Source organism: Heliangelus exortis, chromosome 24 (assembly GCF_036169615.1).
Source record: "Heliangelus exortis chromosome 24, bHelExo1.hap1, whole genome shotgun sequence".
NCBI lineage: Eukaryota > Metazoa > Chordata > Aves > Apodiformes > Trochilidae > Heliangelus > Heliangelus exortis.
Window position 1 is genome coordinate 1,969,618 of NC_092445.1, and position 17,851 is coordinate 1,987,468.

General features: G+C 56.8%; 2 protein-coding genes across 22 annotated transcripts in view; both read left to right on the plus strand.

The window, feature by feature from the left end:
• Window positions 1–17,851, plus strand: part of MACF1 (microtubule actin crosslinking factor 1) — a 137,325-nt gene that overhangs the window by 25,944 nt on the left and 93,530 nt on the right. For 11 of the 21 annotated variants that reach the window (XM_071767530.1, XM_071767534.1, XM_071767535.1 and 8 more), the window contains exons 2-6: window positions 6,904–6,965; window positions 8,034–8,123; window positions 9,799–9,903; window positions 11,609–11,686; window positions 13,255–13,347. In XM_071767530.1, the coding sequence (XP_071623631.1) occupies window positions 6,904–6,965; window positions 8,034–8,123; window positions 9,799–9,903; window positions 11,609–11,686; window positions 13,255–13,347 (428 nt within the window). Of the gene's footprint in view, window positions 1–790; window positions 1,003–4,952; window positions 5,104–6,903; window positions 6,966–8,033; window positions 8,124–9,798; window positions 9,904–11,608; window positions 11,687–13,254; window positions 13,348–17,851 lie in introns of those variants that run through there. The other 10 variants (XM_071767537.1, XM_071767548.1, XM_071767550.1 and 7 more) reach the window with 4 other exon arrangements.
• On the plus strand, window positions 15,528–16,722 carry LOC139807068 (uncharacterized). The gene has a single exon (XM_071767553.1). It carries the CDS (start codon window positions 15,668–15,670, stop codon window positions 16,709–16,711), a length of 1,044 nt encoding a protein of 347 aa, XP_071623654.1. The 5' UTR covers window positions 15,528–15,667; the 3' UTR covers window positions 16,712–16,722.

Consider the following 17,851-nt stretch of genomic DNA (forward strand, 5'->3'; position numbering starts at 1 on the left):
GGAAGGCTGCAGGTGGCTGAACCTTTGTTTTTTGTGTTGGAGCACTCTGGGGGCTTCTTGGCAACTAATATATTTATTTCTGGGCATGCAGGGCTGGTGAGGGAAATTGACTCAAGGTTCTCAGCAGCCAGAAACCTAAACTTGATTTCCTTTGCTTTTTACCCTTCTTACTGGGCAATTTTCCTGTCCAGACCACCACTGGGTCAAGCCTGGGGTACCAAGCCCCCAACAGGCAGCTGCCTGCTGCCACTTGAGCACTTCCGAAGCGCTGCCGGCATCTCCCGCCCGCTCCCCGCTCCATCCTGGCTGCCCTCGGTGTGTCGGCATCACCGCAAGCAGGGGGCACCGGGGCTGTCAGCTGCCACCCACCAGGGACACACACTGAGGTTTTGTGCTTCTCCCAAGCCCCCCGGGAGGAGCAGGGTGTTGGGGTGATGCCGGTGCAGCAGCTGCTCCCGCCGATCCCCCTTTCCGCAGCCGCCGACCTTCCAGCGGGGCTGGGAATGGAAATCGAGGAGATGACGTCTCTGCCCCTGGAGCCGGGGGGGGGGGGCAGGGGGGAGGGGGAAGGATGAAGTTTGGCTGCCTGAACACCAAGGCAAGATGTTTGAGCCGTCCTGACGCTTTCTCCCTCCACCCACCCCCCCTGCCAGCTCCCAAATCTCCCTGGCCCCATCGCGGCGACGCTGGCTGTCCCCAAGCCCTGCCAGCTCTGGGGACACAGCCAGCTGGAGGCAGAGGCGCAGGCAGGAAGTTTTCAGAAGTTTTTTGCAGGCAGCAGCTCAGGGCCTCCTCCCAGTCCCCTCGCCCTCCCGGCGATGCCGGGCTCCAACAGAGGCAGCTTCAGGAAAAAGAAATTCAAAGTCAGGCTCGGGATAGCAGGCTGGGAGTAGGGGACGATGCCGCTTTCGGAGAGCTCCTATCTGCCACCCGCTGCCTTTGTCCTCAGCCACATCCTGGGCATCGCCGGCGTCCTGTACTGGCGCAGCCGGAGCGGAGAAGGTAGGGGTGGTCCCCACGATGGGGGTGGCACTAGGATGGTGGTGCTGGCAAGGGTCACAGCTTGTTTTCCCTCCCCGAGAGCCACAGTGGTGGCACGGCCAGGGACAGAGGTGGCTGGTGGGGAGGAGGACGCGGTGATGGGGATCCTCCTCCCAGTGGCCCCGGCACCCATGCTGGGGGGGGAGGAAGAGGTTTTGGTGCCTAAATTTGGTCTTGCTACCCGTTCCCAGCACACGTGGGGGGTGGGAGTGGTTGGGCCGGGGGGTGTCTTGCTGGGGGTGAGGCTGCTTTTTGTCTCAGCACAAGCTTGTGACACGTGGCTGGTGTTCTGCCTCCCGGCTTCTGCCGTGACAGCGGCGTCTTGGTTAACTACCAATGGCGGCAGCGGCAAGACACGGCCCCGGGAGCTGCTCCTGTGCTGGCAGAGACTCACCGAGCAGCTGGGGCTGACCCTGCCTCAGTTTCCCAAAATAGGGCTTGCACATGACTGCTGCTTGAGGAGGGCGAGGATTTGTTACAGGGATGTGTGATAGTTTCGGGCCCCGGGTGAGGACTCGGCAGCTCCTTCTCCTTCCCAACCTCTTCCTCCTGGGATTTGTTTGTTTTGATTCCTCCCCCCCCCCCCTTTTTTTTTTCCCAGCAGTGCTTGTTCTCGCTTTTTCACTGAGTCCGTGACCAATTCTCCCTTTTCTTTCTCTATTTCCATGTGAATGAGCAGGATCACTGAGCCTGGGCAGCATGCAGGGACTTTTCCCCCCCATATTGCTTTGGGATCTGCTTCTTCCTTTCTCCCTTAAGACAACAGGGAGAGAGAGACTGAGAGCAAGTTGCACAAATGCTCCCTGTTACCCACTAACCCCTCCTTGCTGCAATTCCTCCTGCTGACCCTGCTATCCCTCATCTACTTACTTAATCTTAGTGTCATGCAGTGACATTTCCAGCTCTGTTTAGGGCCACTTCCCAGCATGACTGTCACCTCCCAGCTCCTCACCCCCTTGCCACTGTCTTGCCCGGCACAAATCCATCCGTTTTGGAACCAAAGTCCTGGTGCCAAGCGTTGCAAGCAGCAGGTGTGTCCAAATATGTTTTCTTTCATCACTCCTCCCCAGTAAAGGTCAGGTAATACCCACCCCACAGGAGCAGCATCCGGGAGGATGAGAGTCATCTTGCAGCAGGTTTTGTTGCCTTGCAGTGCTCGTCCAGCTCTGCTGATCACCCATCCAGCTCTCCTTTGTCTTGCCACTTCTCAGGTGTCTCCCTCATCAAACACCCCAGTGCTGGATGGTTTCCCACTGCAGGTATCTCTTGTGCATTCTTCCAGGCTGAATCAGGCACTGTTTCCTCTCTGTTTCCAAAGGCTCTGTAAATCCTGCCTGTTGTCAGGATGGATTATGTCAGCCTGCGAGTTGGCAGCCGGCACATTTTAAATACCTCATGCTCCTCAGCCAGCCACATTTTCTGCATAGCCCCCATCTGAAAAGAACCCCAAACAAACCAAAAAAACTAACCAAAAATAACTAACCAAAACTGTGCCTTCCCATTCCTTGCTTCCCTCGAAGGAGTTCAAAGCAGAAGTGATGGGTTTCAACCCTTTCAAAGTTTGTTTCTATACAACAAAACCCTCCTTCACCCTGTGGCTGGTTCTCGCTGTTGAAAGCACAGAGCTGCTTTCACCCCGTGCTCGGGGATGTCCCCAAGATCTCTGCAAACTCATCCAGCACAGGCCCCTTTCTGAGATCTCCCCTTTTCCTTTGGCTATAGTAGGAATTAATCAGCAGAAAGCTTGGGAGCTGCTTCCAAGTGTTTTATTCCAGTGGGCTGAAGGAGTCGATGGGGGACACTGAAACCCCCCCAGCTCTCTCTGGGCTTCCTCCCAGGGATGGTTATCCCAGGGGAGAACTGGAGAGTCCAGGTGCCAGTGGGACCCTGACCGGGCACCCTCCATCCCCTTGGCACCCAGAGCTGGGACTGGGCAGCTACAGCCCGAGGTGGGAGGAGGTGAGTGGTGATGGAGCCTGACAGCCAGCAATGGGGGCAGCAGTGATGGAGGAGATGCTGGGGGGAATGGCAGCTCCTGGCTGGGCTTGTTGGGAGCTGCTGGGAACAGGCAGGCTGCCAGGATGGAGGCTGCAAACAGAAAGGGGGAAATGTCTGTGCAGGGGGTTGTGGTGGTGGGAAGGTCTCTGGGGCCTGCTGGAGCTCTCCTCGGGATGATCCCTTTGGGGTCTGGTGGGACTGTGGGTGGGAGTTTTTCTTTCCTGAGGTGCAGGCATCTGAACCCAGATCCTCACTTGCCCCAGGGAGCAGCTGGGTCAGGTCTCAGAGCATTCCCAGGCTGTCCCACGGTGGTCCCTGTGTCCTGGTGCTGGCTCTGCCTGGGCAGGGATGGGGACAGGGACAGCACGGCTGTGTCTCAGTGGGACTGGGGCTGCTTGTTGCCAGGCTCCTCCAGGTTTTGTCTCTGCAAGTCTGACCTGTCTTGGGAAAGCAGCAACACGAAAGCACTTTGCAGCTGGAAGCATCCGTGCAGCTCCGATAGCATCGTCGGGGCTGGAATGGTTTTGTGGCGTGCAGGCAGGTTTGGTCATGGGCTGTGGTTTTCACTGGTGCTGCTGGCAGCAGGGTCTCCATTTGCTACCAGTGTTCCCACTCGCCCTCGCCCACTGTTGGTTTGTCTTCTGAGCAGCGCAGATTTCCTTGGATCTCAGTAACCTTCCATCCAGGCATATCCTGCCCACCTGCTGCCCTGGCCATCTCCTCTGCTCGCTGTCCCCTGACAGGGTGATTGCAAGTGGTCAGGGCCAGTGAACCCCTGCTAGACAGGGGAGGGGACCAGCATGGAGGGGGTTGCAACAAGTTGCTTATCATAGTTACTCTGGAAAAGATTAGCCAGGGAGACCAGGGAGAGATAAGCTTGCAATGCTTTAACATCGTTACTGAGCAGTGACCGGGCATTATTATTAGCTCAGAAGATAGTGCAGGCACAGGGTGGGGAGGTGTAATCTGGTTAGAGCCCAGGAACCACCCAAATGGTGAGATGGGATGAAAAAAGGAGAGAACCCCCCCCACATTTCTGCGGGAGGTGAGAAGAAGGAGCACACTGAGGAGCCGCTGGCCTGTGGGCACCCCCAGGATCCGGTGTCAGAGCTGTCTCGCTGCCGATTTTCCGCGTGGGACGTGGTGACACATCCCCGTCCCCGCGTGCTCCCTGCGATGCTCAGGGACACACTTCTGCCTTCCCCCAGCAGCAGCCCGGCTCCTCTCGCCCTCCCGGCCAGGGCTCTCGTTGGCAGGAGGTCTGCAGAGGGATTATATTTAGAAGAAAAGGAAGAGAGGTGGTGATAAAGAGGCCCCCGTTATCTCCCCGCATGCCGAGCGGGGCTGCAGCCGGGTCCTGGCGCTCAGGACCCGGGAAGTGATTTGGGAAGAAGCTGCTGGTGGGCCAGTGAGAGCGAAGAGAACAGCTCAGCATTGTCCCTCCCGTCCCCGGTGCAATTAACTGGAAAACAAGACGAGGAAAAACAAGCCAAGAGCTCGCCCACGGGGCAGTACCCAGCTCGGTGGGGTGAGCCTGTGTCCGCACCCCCCAGGACACAGCCGGGAGCTGCTCCATGCTCTGCGCCGCGCTCTGCTCCGCTTCTCGCTCGCTTGCAGGAGGAGCAGCTCTGCCCTTCCTTGCTGGGAGCTTTGCTGACCATTCGGCACCACGGGACAGTGAGGATTTTTGCTGGCACAGAACCGCCGCGCCGGTGGCACCCTGGGCTGGCAGCACCCAAAGGCGGCGCCGGGAAGCGCCCGTTGAGGCTGCGGTGGGGTTTGCAGCCATGGCCCGGAGGAGGAACGGCCGCTGCCTGTGCCAGGGGTAGGAAGTGGTGGGGTGGGAGGAGCCGCGGTTGAGAAGTCACCCACCCGCACCCGCGGGGGACGAGGTTGGTGAGCGACCGGTGCTGCCAGAAGACCCTTCCTCAGGAGCCGGGAGGAGCTGCTGCTTTGCCAGGTGCCAGCGTTGCCCGTCCCGGGCTCTGGTGATGGAGAGGAGATACCTCTCCGGGGAGAAGCGGCGGCTGAGCGCCTGCCTGGTGTGCCGGATGTGCTGCATCGGTTGGTACCCACCATCCTCTACCCCCACCCAGCCTCTAACCAGCCCTCACCGTGCTGCCAGCATCAGGGGATGGCTTGAGCTTTATCCGCCCTGAATTTATGCCAGGGATGGGAAAGGACTTGGCACTGTGGCTCCTGGGGGGGGGTTGGAATAAGGAAAAGTCCCTAAAAACACGTGGGGGTGACGTGGCTTCCGATGGCAGGCGGTGGCCGGCGGTGCCAGGCGGCAGCACCGTGGCTGTGCCAAAGCTGGAGTCTGGCAAGGTGGGGGTGAGGGTGAGGGTGGCCGTGGCTTGTCTGGGGGTGGCTTTTCAGGATGTGGTTATGAGGCTCAGGTGGGGATGGAGCAGGATGGAGGGGAGGTGTGGAAAGCATCCCCAGCACCATGCCAGTGATGTGTGCCTGTTTTACTGCTGTGCTTCTGGGTGTCAGAGGGGTGTTAGATGGTGCCTCGAAATCCTGAGGTGTACAGAGGTCTTCCTGAGAGCCCCCAGAGCCACGGCTGCCTGGCCAGCACAAGGACCCCAGGAAGGGGCCATGGGGCCATCCAGGCAGGACACAGCGTGGCTGGGCAGCCCGAGCTGAGGGATATTGGTTTTTTCCCTTTTCATTGATTTTTGTCTTAAAATCAAAACGAGAGGTGCTTCTGCCTGGTGGAACGTGGCATTGAAGGGTTGTCTTGGGTTAGTGGGTTTTGTCCTTTGTCACTTTATCTCAGGGATCCCCTGGGCTGGCAGGGGCAGTGCTCAGAAGGTTTGGAGTTGCATACTGTGGGTCAGGACCGAGGCACTTTCCTCTAAGATGATGTTATAAACCAGGAGATCCCATTTGGCTCAGGCTGTCAGGATTGCACTGAACCCTCCTCACTGCTCAGGCAGAGGGAGGCAGGGACCCCCCCTGCACCCCAGGGGACCCTCCAGCATGGGGATCCTGTCCCATGCCCTCTTCTTTCTCGCCTGAGTTTCACATGGTGTTATTTTATGCACTCAGAGCCTGCCAGCAGCTCTCCCCGTTCCACCTTTCTTCTTGGCACCACCAGCAATCTCCCATTTCACTATCCCATAGAACTGGTGGACACTCCTGCTGCTCCCCAAGGACTCGGACCCCCCAGGGACAGGACCCACTTTGTCACTCTGTCCCATGGGTGCTTGGACCTCCCAGCATCTGACCAGAGCGCCCTTGGCTGAGCCATGGGACGGAAATAAATGTTAAATCCAGACAATCCAATGAACCAAAAATACAAGGGTAGAATAAGCTGCTAATTGTCTGTGCTGCTGGTGCCCAGTGGGGGCCTGCTCTGGGACATCTGGGGTTTATGTAATGCATTAAAGCTCCTGGGAGTGGCAGGGGAGGGGGACACCCCCCTAAAGCAAGGGGGCTCAGGCAATCCCCACCCACCTCCCTGTGCTGCCTCCCCAAGGGGATGAGGGTGTGTGGGCTGGGGTGACACATTTTGGGGGTTCAGTTATTGCTGCCAGCTGTGGCTATACCTATCCCCATCATCTGTGGTGCTTTTATTTAAATGAAACTCTTCATCCCCAGAAAAATCCAGTGTAACTTGTTCTTTTCCTTGGATGCTCGTGTCTCCCTGCCCGAGTGAGACATTGGAGCCACAGGAATGGTACCTGTCCTGCCCCAACCCAGGACTAAAAAGCTTCTGTTCCCCTGTGTGGGTGCAGGATCTGGTCAGTGGTCCTGGCACTGGCAACGATCCCTCTGTCTCTTCCCCTCATTTCAAAGTTATTTGAGTTTCTGCATGAGAAACACTGACCCAGAGATGCCTTTGTCTTCTCTTGACAGATGAACGGGACAGAGTCCAAAAGAAAACCTTCACTAAATGGGTCAATAAACACTTGATGAAGGTAAGAGTTGTGTATTTTATTATCAAGCCTGTTAAATGATAATCTATCAATTCTGGCTCCAGATTGGCAGATAAATGTCTTTAAAAAAAAAAAAATCTCGATTGGTTTTTGGTTTTGTCTGGGAATTTTTGCACTGGATTCGAGCATTCATATAGAACTGCACTCAGAGGTGGTTGTGGTGGAAATGGTCTGGTGCCTTTGGAGGGCACTGTAACATCACCACACAGCCCTTGTCATTACATCTCCCTCCTCAACACCCAGCTCTTGCTTTAGCACCAGGCTTCCCCATCCTGCTGCCCGTCCATGAGGGGATCAAAGGATTTTTTTTATTTTTTTTTTTGTTATTTGAGGGTTGTCCCTGCATCAAGAAAAGCCCAAAAGTGTGTGAAGGGAGATGCTTGGAGCTACAGCTAGCAAGCAGCCTCCTGCTTTTCTTGTTTAATGCCAAGTGTTCTTTAATTCTTCATTTAAAAAAAAAAAAAAGGAAAAGCAAAAGTCTTAAGTCCTTTGGGCATCAGATGTCACAGCTGTATTTTCCTGCCAGCTTTGCAAACTTCTGTGTCAAGCTTTTGGCTACTTTCTAAGGAGAGGAAAGAAAGAATAATCTTTTTGTGGGAAAACATCTGGGGATTCCCAGTCCAGTAAAACCCCAGGGTAAGGTCTGGGCGTGCAGGGAAAGCATCTGTGAATGCTCAGCCTGCAGAAAGCTCCTCTGCTCCCAGCTGGAAGCTTTTTCAGGAGACTTAAGGTATAGCACAAGGAATTAAACCACTGCTTCAGGACTGAGCTGCTCTTTCTACATTGCTCTGCCTGCACTCTTACAGGATTGCCTGGAGTATGGATGGTTTAATAGTTTGATTTCATGCATTAAAAAAAAATTGGCAGCAGCTTCTACCAGGTCGTCTGGTAATAGGAAGCTGCTTTCCTTGGGGATAGTTCTGGAATAACTGTTGGAAATGGGAGGTGGCTGGGAGGGAGACATCAGCTGGTGGGTGCCTCTGCCTTCCTCCTCCCTCCAAGCTCTTGCAGAGAGCAGATCTGAGGGTTTGTCCCCCCTGGCTCTCACAGGTGCGCAAGCACATCAACGACCTCTATGAAGATCTACGAGATGGCCACAACCTCATCTCCCTCCTGGAAGTGCTGTCGGGAGTGAAGCTGGTAAGTGTGTATCCCCCCCCCCTTGAGCCCCTTCCCTCCTGCCCCTGCTCCCCTCCCAGCCATCTCCTGTCATTTCTTATGCCATAGTTTTGTATTCGAATGTCTGTCGTTGTTTCTGTTGTTATTTTTACTATTATTTATTATTATTACTATTATTGTCTTTATTTTCACTCAAACCTGTGTACCCAGGCTGGTCTCTTGATACCACCCAAATGTGGGATTGAAGCAGCTGGCTGATGGTGCCCTGGGTACACCCCCTTTTTTCTGAAGGCTCAGACACCTTCAGCTTCTGGATTTGGTTCCATATTTAAAATACTATTCACTATTTAAATAGTAACACTATGAAAATAACAGTGGTTTTGACTGAAACTCCTTCTGTGACAGCATGCCCAGCACTTTAGATCATGAGCTGGGTTTGAGCAATCAGTGGAGAGCAAACATTTTCTTATTCCTTCAGCATTGTAGAGTTCCCCTCCTTCCTTCTCCTCCTTCTCCTCCTCCTCAGACTGCCACATTCCCTCAGCTCTGGGAAGCTCCCGATGGCTGTGACAGGGTAGCACAGCAGAAATTATTTTGACTTTCCCCTAAAATAGTCTCCGGGCAAAGATCTCCAAACTTCTTCTGTATTCTGAGCTGCCAAATCAGTTTTTGTGGGGGCTGAAAAATTGGATTGAGCTCTTTGTGATCCAGACAGCTTCCTCTGCCTTTTCCTTTTCCTCTTCCTTTTCCTTTTCCTTTTCCTTTTCCTTTTCCTTTTCCTTTTCCTTTTCCTTTTCCTTTGCCTTTGCCTTTGCCTTTGCCTTTGCCTTTGCCTTTGCCTTTGCCTTTGCCTTTGCCTTTCCTTTTCCTTTTCCTTTTCCTTTTCCTTTTCCTTTCCTTTCCTTTCCTTGCCTTGCCTTGCCTTGCCTTGCCTTGCCTTGCCTTGCCTTGCCTTGCCTTGCCTTGCCTTGCCTTGCCTTGCCTTGCCTTGCCTTGCCTTGCCTTGCCTTGCCTTGCCTTGCCTTGCCTTGCCTTGCCTTGCCTTGCCTTGCCTTGCCTTGCCTTGCCTTGCCTTGCCTTGCCTTGCCTTGCCTTGCCTTGCCTTGCCTTGCCTTGCCTTGCCTTGCCTTGCCTTGCCTTGCCTTGCCTTGCCTTGCCTTGCCTTGCCTTGCCTTGCCTTGCCTTGCCTTCTCCTTCTCCTTCTCCTTCTCCTTCTCCTTCTCCTTCTCCTTCTCCTTCTCCTTCTCCTTCTCCTTCTCCTTCTCCTTCTCCTTCTCCTTCTCCTTCTCCTTCTCCTTCTCCTTCTCCTTCTCCTTCTCCTTCTCCTTCTCCTTCTCCTTCTCCTTCTCCTTCTCCTTCTCCTTCTCCTTCTCCTTCTCCTTCTCCTTCTCCTTCTCCTTCTCCTTCTCCTTCTCCTTCTCCTTCTCCTTCTCCTTCTCCTTCTCCTTCTCCTTCTCCTTCTCCTTCTCCTTCTCCTTCTCCTTCTCCTTCTCCTTCTCCTTCTCCTCAGCTTTCAAAGCCAGGGAGGAAGGGGGGGAACGGGCGTTAATTCCCAGATGTGAGCCAGGGCTCCAGCCACCTCCCTCCCTGGCTCTTTACTTTTCCCTTGTCCCCGGGTTGTTGCATTTTTTGGTTTCCATTCTGTCTCCCTGTTGTGTCACCCTCCCCTCGCTGCTCTCCCTGCCCTCCTGGTTAGCACATAGAGCCTCCAGCTCAGCGGAGCCTTCGCCTGGTGAGAGCGCCGGGCTGGTGCCGTGCAAGCAGCGAGGAGCATGAGGAGGAAGATGATGATGATGAAGAAGTAGGTTGAGTTGGTCCCAGCCACAGCAGAACCGTGGCAGACACCTCAGTGCCGGCAGACAGTCCGGTGCAGCCCAGTGTCCCCTCTTCTCCATTTCAAGTGTTTGTTGGATTTGGTTTGGTTTTTTGGGTTTTATGGCTAAACCCCACCCTGCTCGCCCCCAAGGAGGCAGCCGGTGCCAACCTCCTGGTTTTTGGGCTGTCACCTGGATCATCTGAGCGTGCGCTGCGGTGTCGGGCGGCAGTCAGGGCACGCCACCCACCTGGTGTGACAGCATGTGTCCCCTCCACCGGGGCGGGAGGGGACAGGGATGGGTTCTGCACGCTGCTCCCAGCCAGGCCCCCCCGGGGGCTGCTCACCTCGCACTGCATGGACAGGCTCTGGGCACGGGCACCTTCTTGTGGGGCTGGTGCCACCATGGGGTCCAGGACACGACTGATGACCCCGTGCATGTGAGTGGAGGTGGGAGTGAGCCACAGCCAAGGGTTACCCCAAAGGGGATGGACACCAAAACCTTGCTCAGGTGCAAGAGAAGGGATGTCCCTCATCCCCCTCGCTCTGGGTGACAGTTCCCATGTGCATGGTGTTACCTCCCTCCAGGAGGAGCTGGGCTGTAGCACTGGGGCAGCTCTTCCCCATTGGGCTGGGGAAAGAAGGTGACTTGGAGGATTTGGGGTGTCCTCACAGGTCAGAGCATCCTGGTGATGCCTTGTATTGAGGCTGAGATCAGGATTTGGGCATCCATCCTTCCCCTTCTGCTGATTCTGAGCAGACCCAGCATCCTGTACCACCCACAGCTCAGCCACCAGGTACCTGGGACCCCCACCCTGCAGCAGGAGTGATGGGCACAGCCCTGGGCATCTCCTCTGCCCCCTTCCCCAAGGGTTCAGACCTGGTACCTGGAGCAGCAGCCCCTGCCCACACATGGAGGAGCGGAGCCAGCTCTGCAAGGGCTGATGCTGAGGTCAGGGCTTCTCCAACATCTGTGGTGACCTCCAGCTGGTCACTGCCCAGGTCTTCATGTCCTGCAGTGGAGCAGATCTGCTCTGCTCCCACATGGATGGGTCGGACTCTGTCCCCACTTGGGTAACTCTCTCTTTGCTCAGCCCGGCTCATCTGGCTGCCCATGAAGTGGGGCAGATCCCTCCCTGAGATCTAGAGGCTGAGCCAGGCTTGTCAGCAGCCATGCAGAGCCTGGTGCAGACCCAGAAGGGTCTGGTGGCACTTAGAGCAGGTCTAGATCTCAGGAGCTTTCCACCTCCATGCTCCACTGTGGGCTTTTTGCCCTCTTGCATCAGGATTGTGCATAGCAATGACTTGATTTGCCTCCTAAGCAAGAATCACGAAGTCACAGACTGGTTTGGGTGTGAAAGGACCTTAAAGCTCATCCAGTCCCACCCCTGCCATGGGCAGGGACACCTCCCACCAGCCCAGGTTGCTCCAAGCCCCTTCCAACCTTCAACACTGCCAGGGATGGGGCAGCCACAGCTTCTGGGGGCAACCTGGGCCAGGGCTCAGCACCCTCACAATGGAAGGTAGAGCAGGGACCATGGAGTCCAGGGGGGTCCCAGCAGCATGCTGAGCCTGGGGGGCAGCTCCTGGGGCATGCAGAGCAGGGGGGGATGGCCAGCAGGGGCTGTGCATGCGGGGTGCTGCCAGCCCAGCCTGACAAGCCCGACCTGAACCTGCTGCTTCTGTCTTGCAGCCGCGGGAGAAGGGGCGGATGCGTTTCCATCGCCTGCAGAACGTGCAGATTGCCCTGGATTTCCTGAAGCAGCGACAGGTAAGGGCTGGTTTCACCTCAGCCCCAAGCAGAGCTGGAGAATTTGGGGTTCTTTCTCCTGGTCAGTGCACGGGAATGGTGTCGAGAAGCAGCGTCAGGGTGCACATGTCCCCGAGGTGCCAGCTGAGGGTGGGTGCCAGGGGACTTTTCCCCTGTCGGTGTTGTGTGCTCTCAGAACCACCCATACAGCACAAAAACGAGTATCAACATGAAGGATCAGAGTCCAGTTCTGGGAGAAGGGGTCACAGAGTCACTTCTGTGCCCCAGGAGCCTCACCTGGGGATCCCCAGCAGATCCCAGTGGCTGTGGCACACCTGTGTCTTCCCAGTTGGGGACCTCTTTGTGCAGTGTCACCCCTCAGGGTGGCATCTCGGATGTATTGTCCTCTGGGGCAGTATCACCCTTTGTTTTTTTGAAGCTTCTGTGGGCTTTTGGGAGGTGCTAGTCCTGTGCAGCTGCGGGGGCCCAGGCATCCTCCACCCCCTCAGGCAGATCCCACCAGAGCAGAGACTTGCTGGCTCTGCTGGTGAAACCCTCGCAGCCCCAGGGCTGGGTGTCCTGTTCTGCTTGTTGGGTCAGGTCTCTTCTCCCTGATGCTCCTCAGATACCTCAAGATGATGATAAATTGTACCAGTTCATGCTGAAGCAGATTTTTCTCACTCTGCTGGCCTGAGGGCACTGAATAAATTTGAGCACGTGCCCCATTCCAGGGTGGATGAGCTGCTTCCAGCCCCTCCTCTCCTCCCCAAACCCTTGATAGAGACATTTTGCCGGAGGCTTCCCAGAGCTTGTTTCTCTGCTTGGTTGAAGCAGCTTTTTCCTTTGAAGTGTGATGGCCTGGTGACAGTGGCCTTGCTGGGACATCTTACCCTAGGTGTTCCTGCAAGGGATTGTGGGGCCCCATGGGGAGCAGGGGTACCCCTGTAAAGAGGCCACTGAGGGAGAAGAGCCCAAAAAACGTGACAGCTTGTAGGAAAGTGGTTGCAGGGAGGGCAGGAGCCCTGGTCTGCATCCACTGGAATCTCCAAGGCTGGTGCTCTGGGTGCTGCAGGCATCTCCATGGGGTTAAGGGACTGCAGATGCATTTAAACCACCCTTGGAACCAGGAGGGAGCAGCTCTGGGACTGTCTGGGGCCAGAGTCTGCCAGGAGGGAGGATTTCGGTGGCTGCTGGACCCCCAGCCAGGGCAGCTCTGAGGTTTCTGTCTTTTTTTTTAGGGCTGATTGATCAGCAGCTTGGTTTAGAACCCAGGAGAGAGTTAATAAAGCTCGGCTGTCCTCTTTTAACCATGCTCTGTGGTCTGTAGCTGTTAAATTATGCACCAGTGCTTGGGGTTTCAGGGACGAGGCACTTCTCCATGCAAGCTGAAAGCAAGCAGCTAAGTGCTAGGAAGACACTTCTAGATGGAGAGTGAAAAATCCTGCCTGTCCCCAGCAGGACCACAGCCTGGCCTGGCTGCCCCTTCAGGAGGTGCTGGGGTCTTGTGTGTCTGCTGCCCTCCAGGGTGTTTGGAGTGTCCTTGGGGACAGGAGACAGGGTGAGCTGTGACCCTGTGGCTTCTCTTTCAGGTGAAACTGGTGAACATCCGTAACGATGACATTACAGATGGCAATCCCAAGCTCACCCTGGGGCTCATCTGGACCATCATCCTCCACTTCCAGGTAGGTCATGAGAAGTTTTTTGCTGAAGGCCACGCGGAGGGTGGTGGGACCGCGTTATCCTCTCGGGGCCCCGGCGGCCGTCTGAGTGTGTGTGTGTGTGTGTGTGTGTGTGTGTGTTTGGTGGCTGCACGTGGAGCAGTCTGGAGGACTGACCACACATTGCAGTGTCCTGGAGACCTGTGTGGGAGAGCAGCAACACCCTTTGCTCAGCATTTACATAATTAAAGCACTAATGATGGGGTTGTGTGCCGTGACCTCCCCGGTTGGCACCGGGCTTGTTGGCCGGTGGCTGTTTGCTCAGCTGAATCTTTGGAGGAGAAGAACAAGTTTGGAGGGGCCCGTGTGGGGCTGTTATCCTGAGGTGCTCCCAGCCCTTTGAGTGGTTGGTGCAGCCATGGGATCTTTTTTGGGGATGGAAAATGTTGGCTCTGTGACAGTGGTTAAAGACACAGGGTTGGGAGAAGCTGTGACCCAGCTGGGGGACACTCAGGGCCATCTCTGGCAATCATGTTCTATAGATGCTCATGCAGAACGTGTCTGGGGTCTTTAAGAGCCTCAAACTATCTGGTTGTAGCTTTTTGGGGAACTGTGCTGGCACATGGGGTTTGCTTGGTGGTTCTTGTTAGTGATGTGGCATTAGCTCTGGGCCCTTCTGCATCCAGGCTTTGTGCTGGCATCTCTCAGAGGACTCTGGAGAGGACTCAGAGGACTCCCAGGAGACCTCGTAAGGCAGTGTTTCATTTTTGGAGGATGAGTGGGCAGTGCCTCAGGGAGCTGTCACTTCACCTGGGCCACAAATCCTTTCCTGTGCCACAACCAAGCTGACCCCATGCACTGGGCAAGGCCCTCCTGACCCGTATCTCTCGGGAAGAGGCTTTTGGGAGGAGGATGGGGATAAATGGGATGTAAAGCTGCTGACGAGGCGCTCAGCAGGGTTTTGGCCCTGGAAGCAGCCTGGGTCAAGCAGGGTCTGGATGTTGATGAGTCACTGTCAGCTCTGGTAGGGCCACGGCTGGTGACATCCTGTCCCTGCTGTCCTTGAGGTGGCCTTGCCCTGATGCAGGAGACCAGAGAGGAGATCAAGGAGGAGCTCTTGGGCTCCCAGCTGGGAGGGGACACTGCCACCCTGCCCTGGGGGACAGGGTTGGATGACAAGGGGGCCCCACAGGAGCAGGGCTGGTGCTGGCCAGCCTGCGTGTCCCCTCCCCGCCTGCGCTAAAGGGATTTTTTCTGGGGTTGTAGCTCCATTGTGAACCTCTTAATCTCCTGCTGCTGCAGCCCGGGGGCAGGCGGCTGGGAGAGCTCTGGGGAGGGGCTCAGGGTGGGCTGGTGCCCCCTGCTCCCTGTTTTCTGTCTTGTCCCTGCTTTTGGTGTGTTTTATCCTTCTCTGGTCCCTCTGAGCTGGCAAGAAGAGTCAGGATGCTGCGTGTTCCTCACCCCCCCTGCCCTCGGCAGCTATGGGGGCAGGATGTGGGGCAATGGGGGCAGGACATGGGGCAATGGGGGCAGGATGTGGGGCAGTGGGGGCAAGATGTGGGGCTGGCAGCATCAGCATTGGTTGCTGTCATCTTTGGGACCCCATGACTGCAGCTTCCCGGAGCCATGCCAGCTCCCTGGGGCACCTTGGGCTGACCCTCCCTGTGTCCCCAGCAGGCAGGAGGTTGGGCACATGAGCCACTCTCTGGACTTTTAGCATTAAGAATTTAGGAGCAAACCTCCCGAATCAGAGAGAACCATCCCTGCAGGAGCCGGCGTGGCGGCTCCCATCCCCACCGGCGTGTCTGCGGAGCCTGACTCCTCCCTGCTTTTTTTTTTTTTTTTTTTTTTTTTCCCCCCCATTATTTTCCCACCCCTTCCTTTATCTTACCTTTTGCCAACCTTCCCTGGGTTTTCTGGTTTTTAATCCATCCTTCCTCCTCAGCCTCTCCCGTTCTCCTCCCCCCCCCCCCCCCCAACCCCTTCCCGGCTCCGCTGCCTGATTCCTGCTCCCTGTTTGTGTTGGCGAGGGCCGTGCTCCAATTACCTCATATTTGGAGAGAAGGATGCCGCAGCCAATCCCCGCTCCCTCTGCTTTTAGGTCAAGTGATTTCTGAACTGCAGTGAGATGCTTTGAATTTGTCTTCTCCCAGCACCCAGGCTGTAAGATGGCTGTCTGGAGCGGCGGCGGTGACGGAGGGGCTGGCAAAGGGAGGGAAAGGCAATCAGGGACAGTCCCCGGCACGGCGTAGGGTGGGTGTTGGATTCCCATGAAGCCCGGCTTGGGATTTATTCGGAAGCCGGCGACTCGCTTTGCAGCCTTCCTGCCGGCGTTCCGGAGGAGATGGGGAATTCTCTGGGCTGTGTTAAAGAGCCGAAGGAAAAAGCTGCGGGCAAGGCACCCCTGTCTCCCAAAAAAAGGGTCCGCTTTAAACGCAAGTGGAGAGGGAAGAGGAAAGCCATGCCAGAGGCAGCCCCGCAGGAGGAGCTGCCAGCCCTGGGCGAGGATGAGGAGGTGCTGAAGAAGTCAGAGGCAGCCCCCGGGCAGGAGGGAGGAGAGGACCCCGCCGGGAGCCGGCACGGATCTGGAGACCCCGACCCGTCGGCTCTGCCCCCCGGGCTCATCGTGCAGGTGAAGCAGCGGTTCCAAGGGGAGGTGCAGAAAGCTCGGCTGGTGCTGGAGCCGCGGCGGGCGGCTGCTGCGGGCAGGGCTGCCCTGGAGGAAGGCACCACCGTCATCGCCCGCCTGCTGGACAACCCGGCCGAGAGGGACTGCGAGAAGGCGGTGAGCCGGCTGGTCCAGCTGCAGAGGAGCGGGACCGGCTGCTGCCGAGCCGTGCTGCTGCCCCTGCCCGGGGGGGGAACCGATGGCCCTGCCCAGCCCTTCCTGTTCCCAGCCAGGGAGCCGGGGAAGAGCCGGGAGCTGGGGACCGGCAGCTCCCTGGATGCCTGGAGGAAAGGAGGCAGCAATGACCCCAGCTCCAGCACCGCCTGGACCTGCTCCTCTGCGGCAGAGCCGGGCACCGTTTCGGAGCTGTCTACGCCATCCCCCATGGTGGATCAGCTGGAAAACCCCGGTGTGGGGAGAACCTCAGGGTTGTCATCGTCTCGGGCCAGGGAGGGAGATGAGCATGGACTGCTGACCTCTTGTAGCCCGTCCTCCATCAGTGCTGCCCGCAGCTCCTCGGGGTACGGCAGCGACCCGGCACGCCGGCCGGCCAAGGGCAATGGAGCTGGGAGGACCACGGCATCTCCCTCTGAAGGTGGCCACAGGCTCACTGCAGAGGGCCGGGCATGGAGGGGGAGCTCGGGGACAGCTGGAGGAATGGTCAGTGTCTACGTGCATCCTCACCCCCTTTTTGGAGCGGGGTGGGAGAAGCTGGTTTAGTGAACCCCAGATGCTGGGGTTGGTCACCTCAGAGAGGTACAACCTTCTGCTGAGCGTGGGCAGGAGGACTCTGGTGCTGAAAACTCCTGAAGCCTTTTCCCCTCTGAGCATCCCAGGAGGACTGGACTGTCCTCTGCTCCAGGCATGGGTGACCAGAGAGCAGCTGGGTGTGACTGGTGCTGTTGCTTTTGCTGTTTGCAGCACGCTTGCTGTCAACGGTGACACATGTGGCCCAGGTGTGAGTTTGGGGTGTCTCCTCCCTGCTCTTAGCTCCCAGATGGGTGGCAGTTGTGGGACATGGAGATGCAGGGGCTCTGCCTGTTCCCAGGGGGCTCTGAGAGGAAGTGGAGAGGATTATGATTGGCTTTGGAGCCCCTCATTGCTGTTTGGAGGTTGCTTTTTGGGGGTGACAGGGCGGGCTGAAGGCATCTGTGGGTTTGGCCAAGTTCTGCACACCCTGGGACAAGTGTGTGGGTGGAGTGGCAGGAAAGGAGCTGTGGCTCCCCCTGATCTTTTCTGGGGTTGGACCAGTGTCATAGCCACCACCTGGACTTCAGCGTTGTGCCACCGGTTGCTTGATGCTTGAAGGCTGGAGCTGGAAGGGTTTGGAAGGGGCTGGCCTCAAGTTCCACGAATTTCCCCTCTCTTCTTGCTGGTGCCTCCCTAAATCTTTGTCCTGACACAGACATGTGAAGAAAGGAGGGTGGAGCTGGTGCTGCATCCTGCACCTCCAGCAGCAGCATCTCTAAGAGGGTCTCCTGCAAGGACACCCTCAGGGAGATGCCCAGTGGTTAGAGAACCCCGTTGCCATGTGAAGGATTAAAAATTAAGGAATTATCTAAACTGGGGGCCACGAGGAGCTCCCTGATGGGGACACTGGGGAGCTCAGGTGGGGGCAATGCCCACGGGTGGGTTTGCAAAAGGCTTCATCCTCCTCTGAATTAAGAGCTGCTGGGTGATCAGTAAGGGGGTGCTGGGCAGGCTGGAGGTTTGTGGGTCCCATGCTGCAGGTGTCCCATCCCACTGCTTGCCCGGCCAGCGCCCTCTCCTTGGCTCTGCCTCCGGGTGCCGACGTCCTTAAGGAAACCCATCTGTGGGGCTGGAGGAGTTAAAGGCAGTGCCGGCAGTGTGGCAGCAGCT

Bases quoted from the DNA above. Each gene is read 5' to 3' on its own strand.
- LOC139807068 (XM_071767553.1), top strand. From the start codon at position 15,668: ATGGGGAATTCTCTGGGCTGTGTTAAAGAGCCGAAGGAAAAAGCTGCG.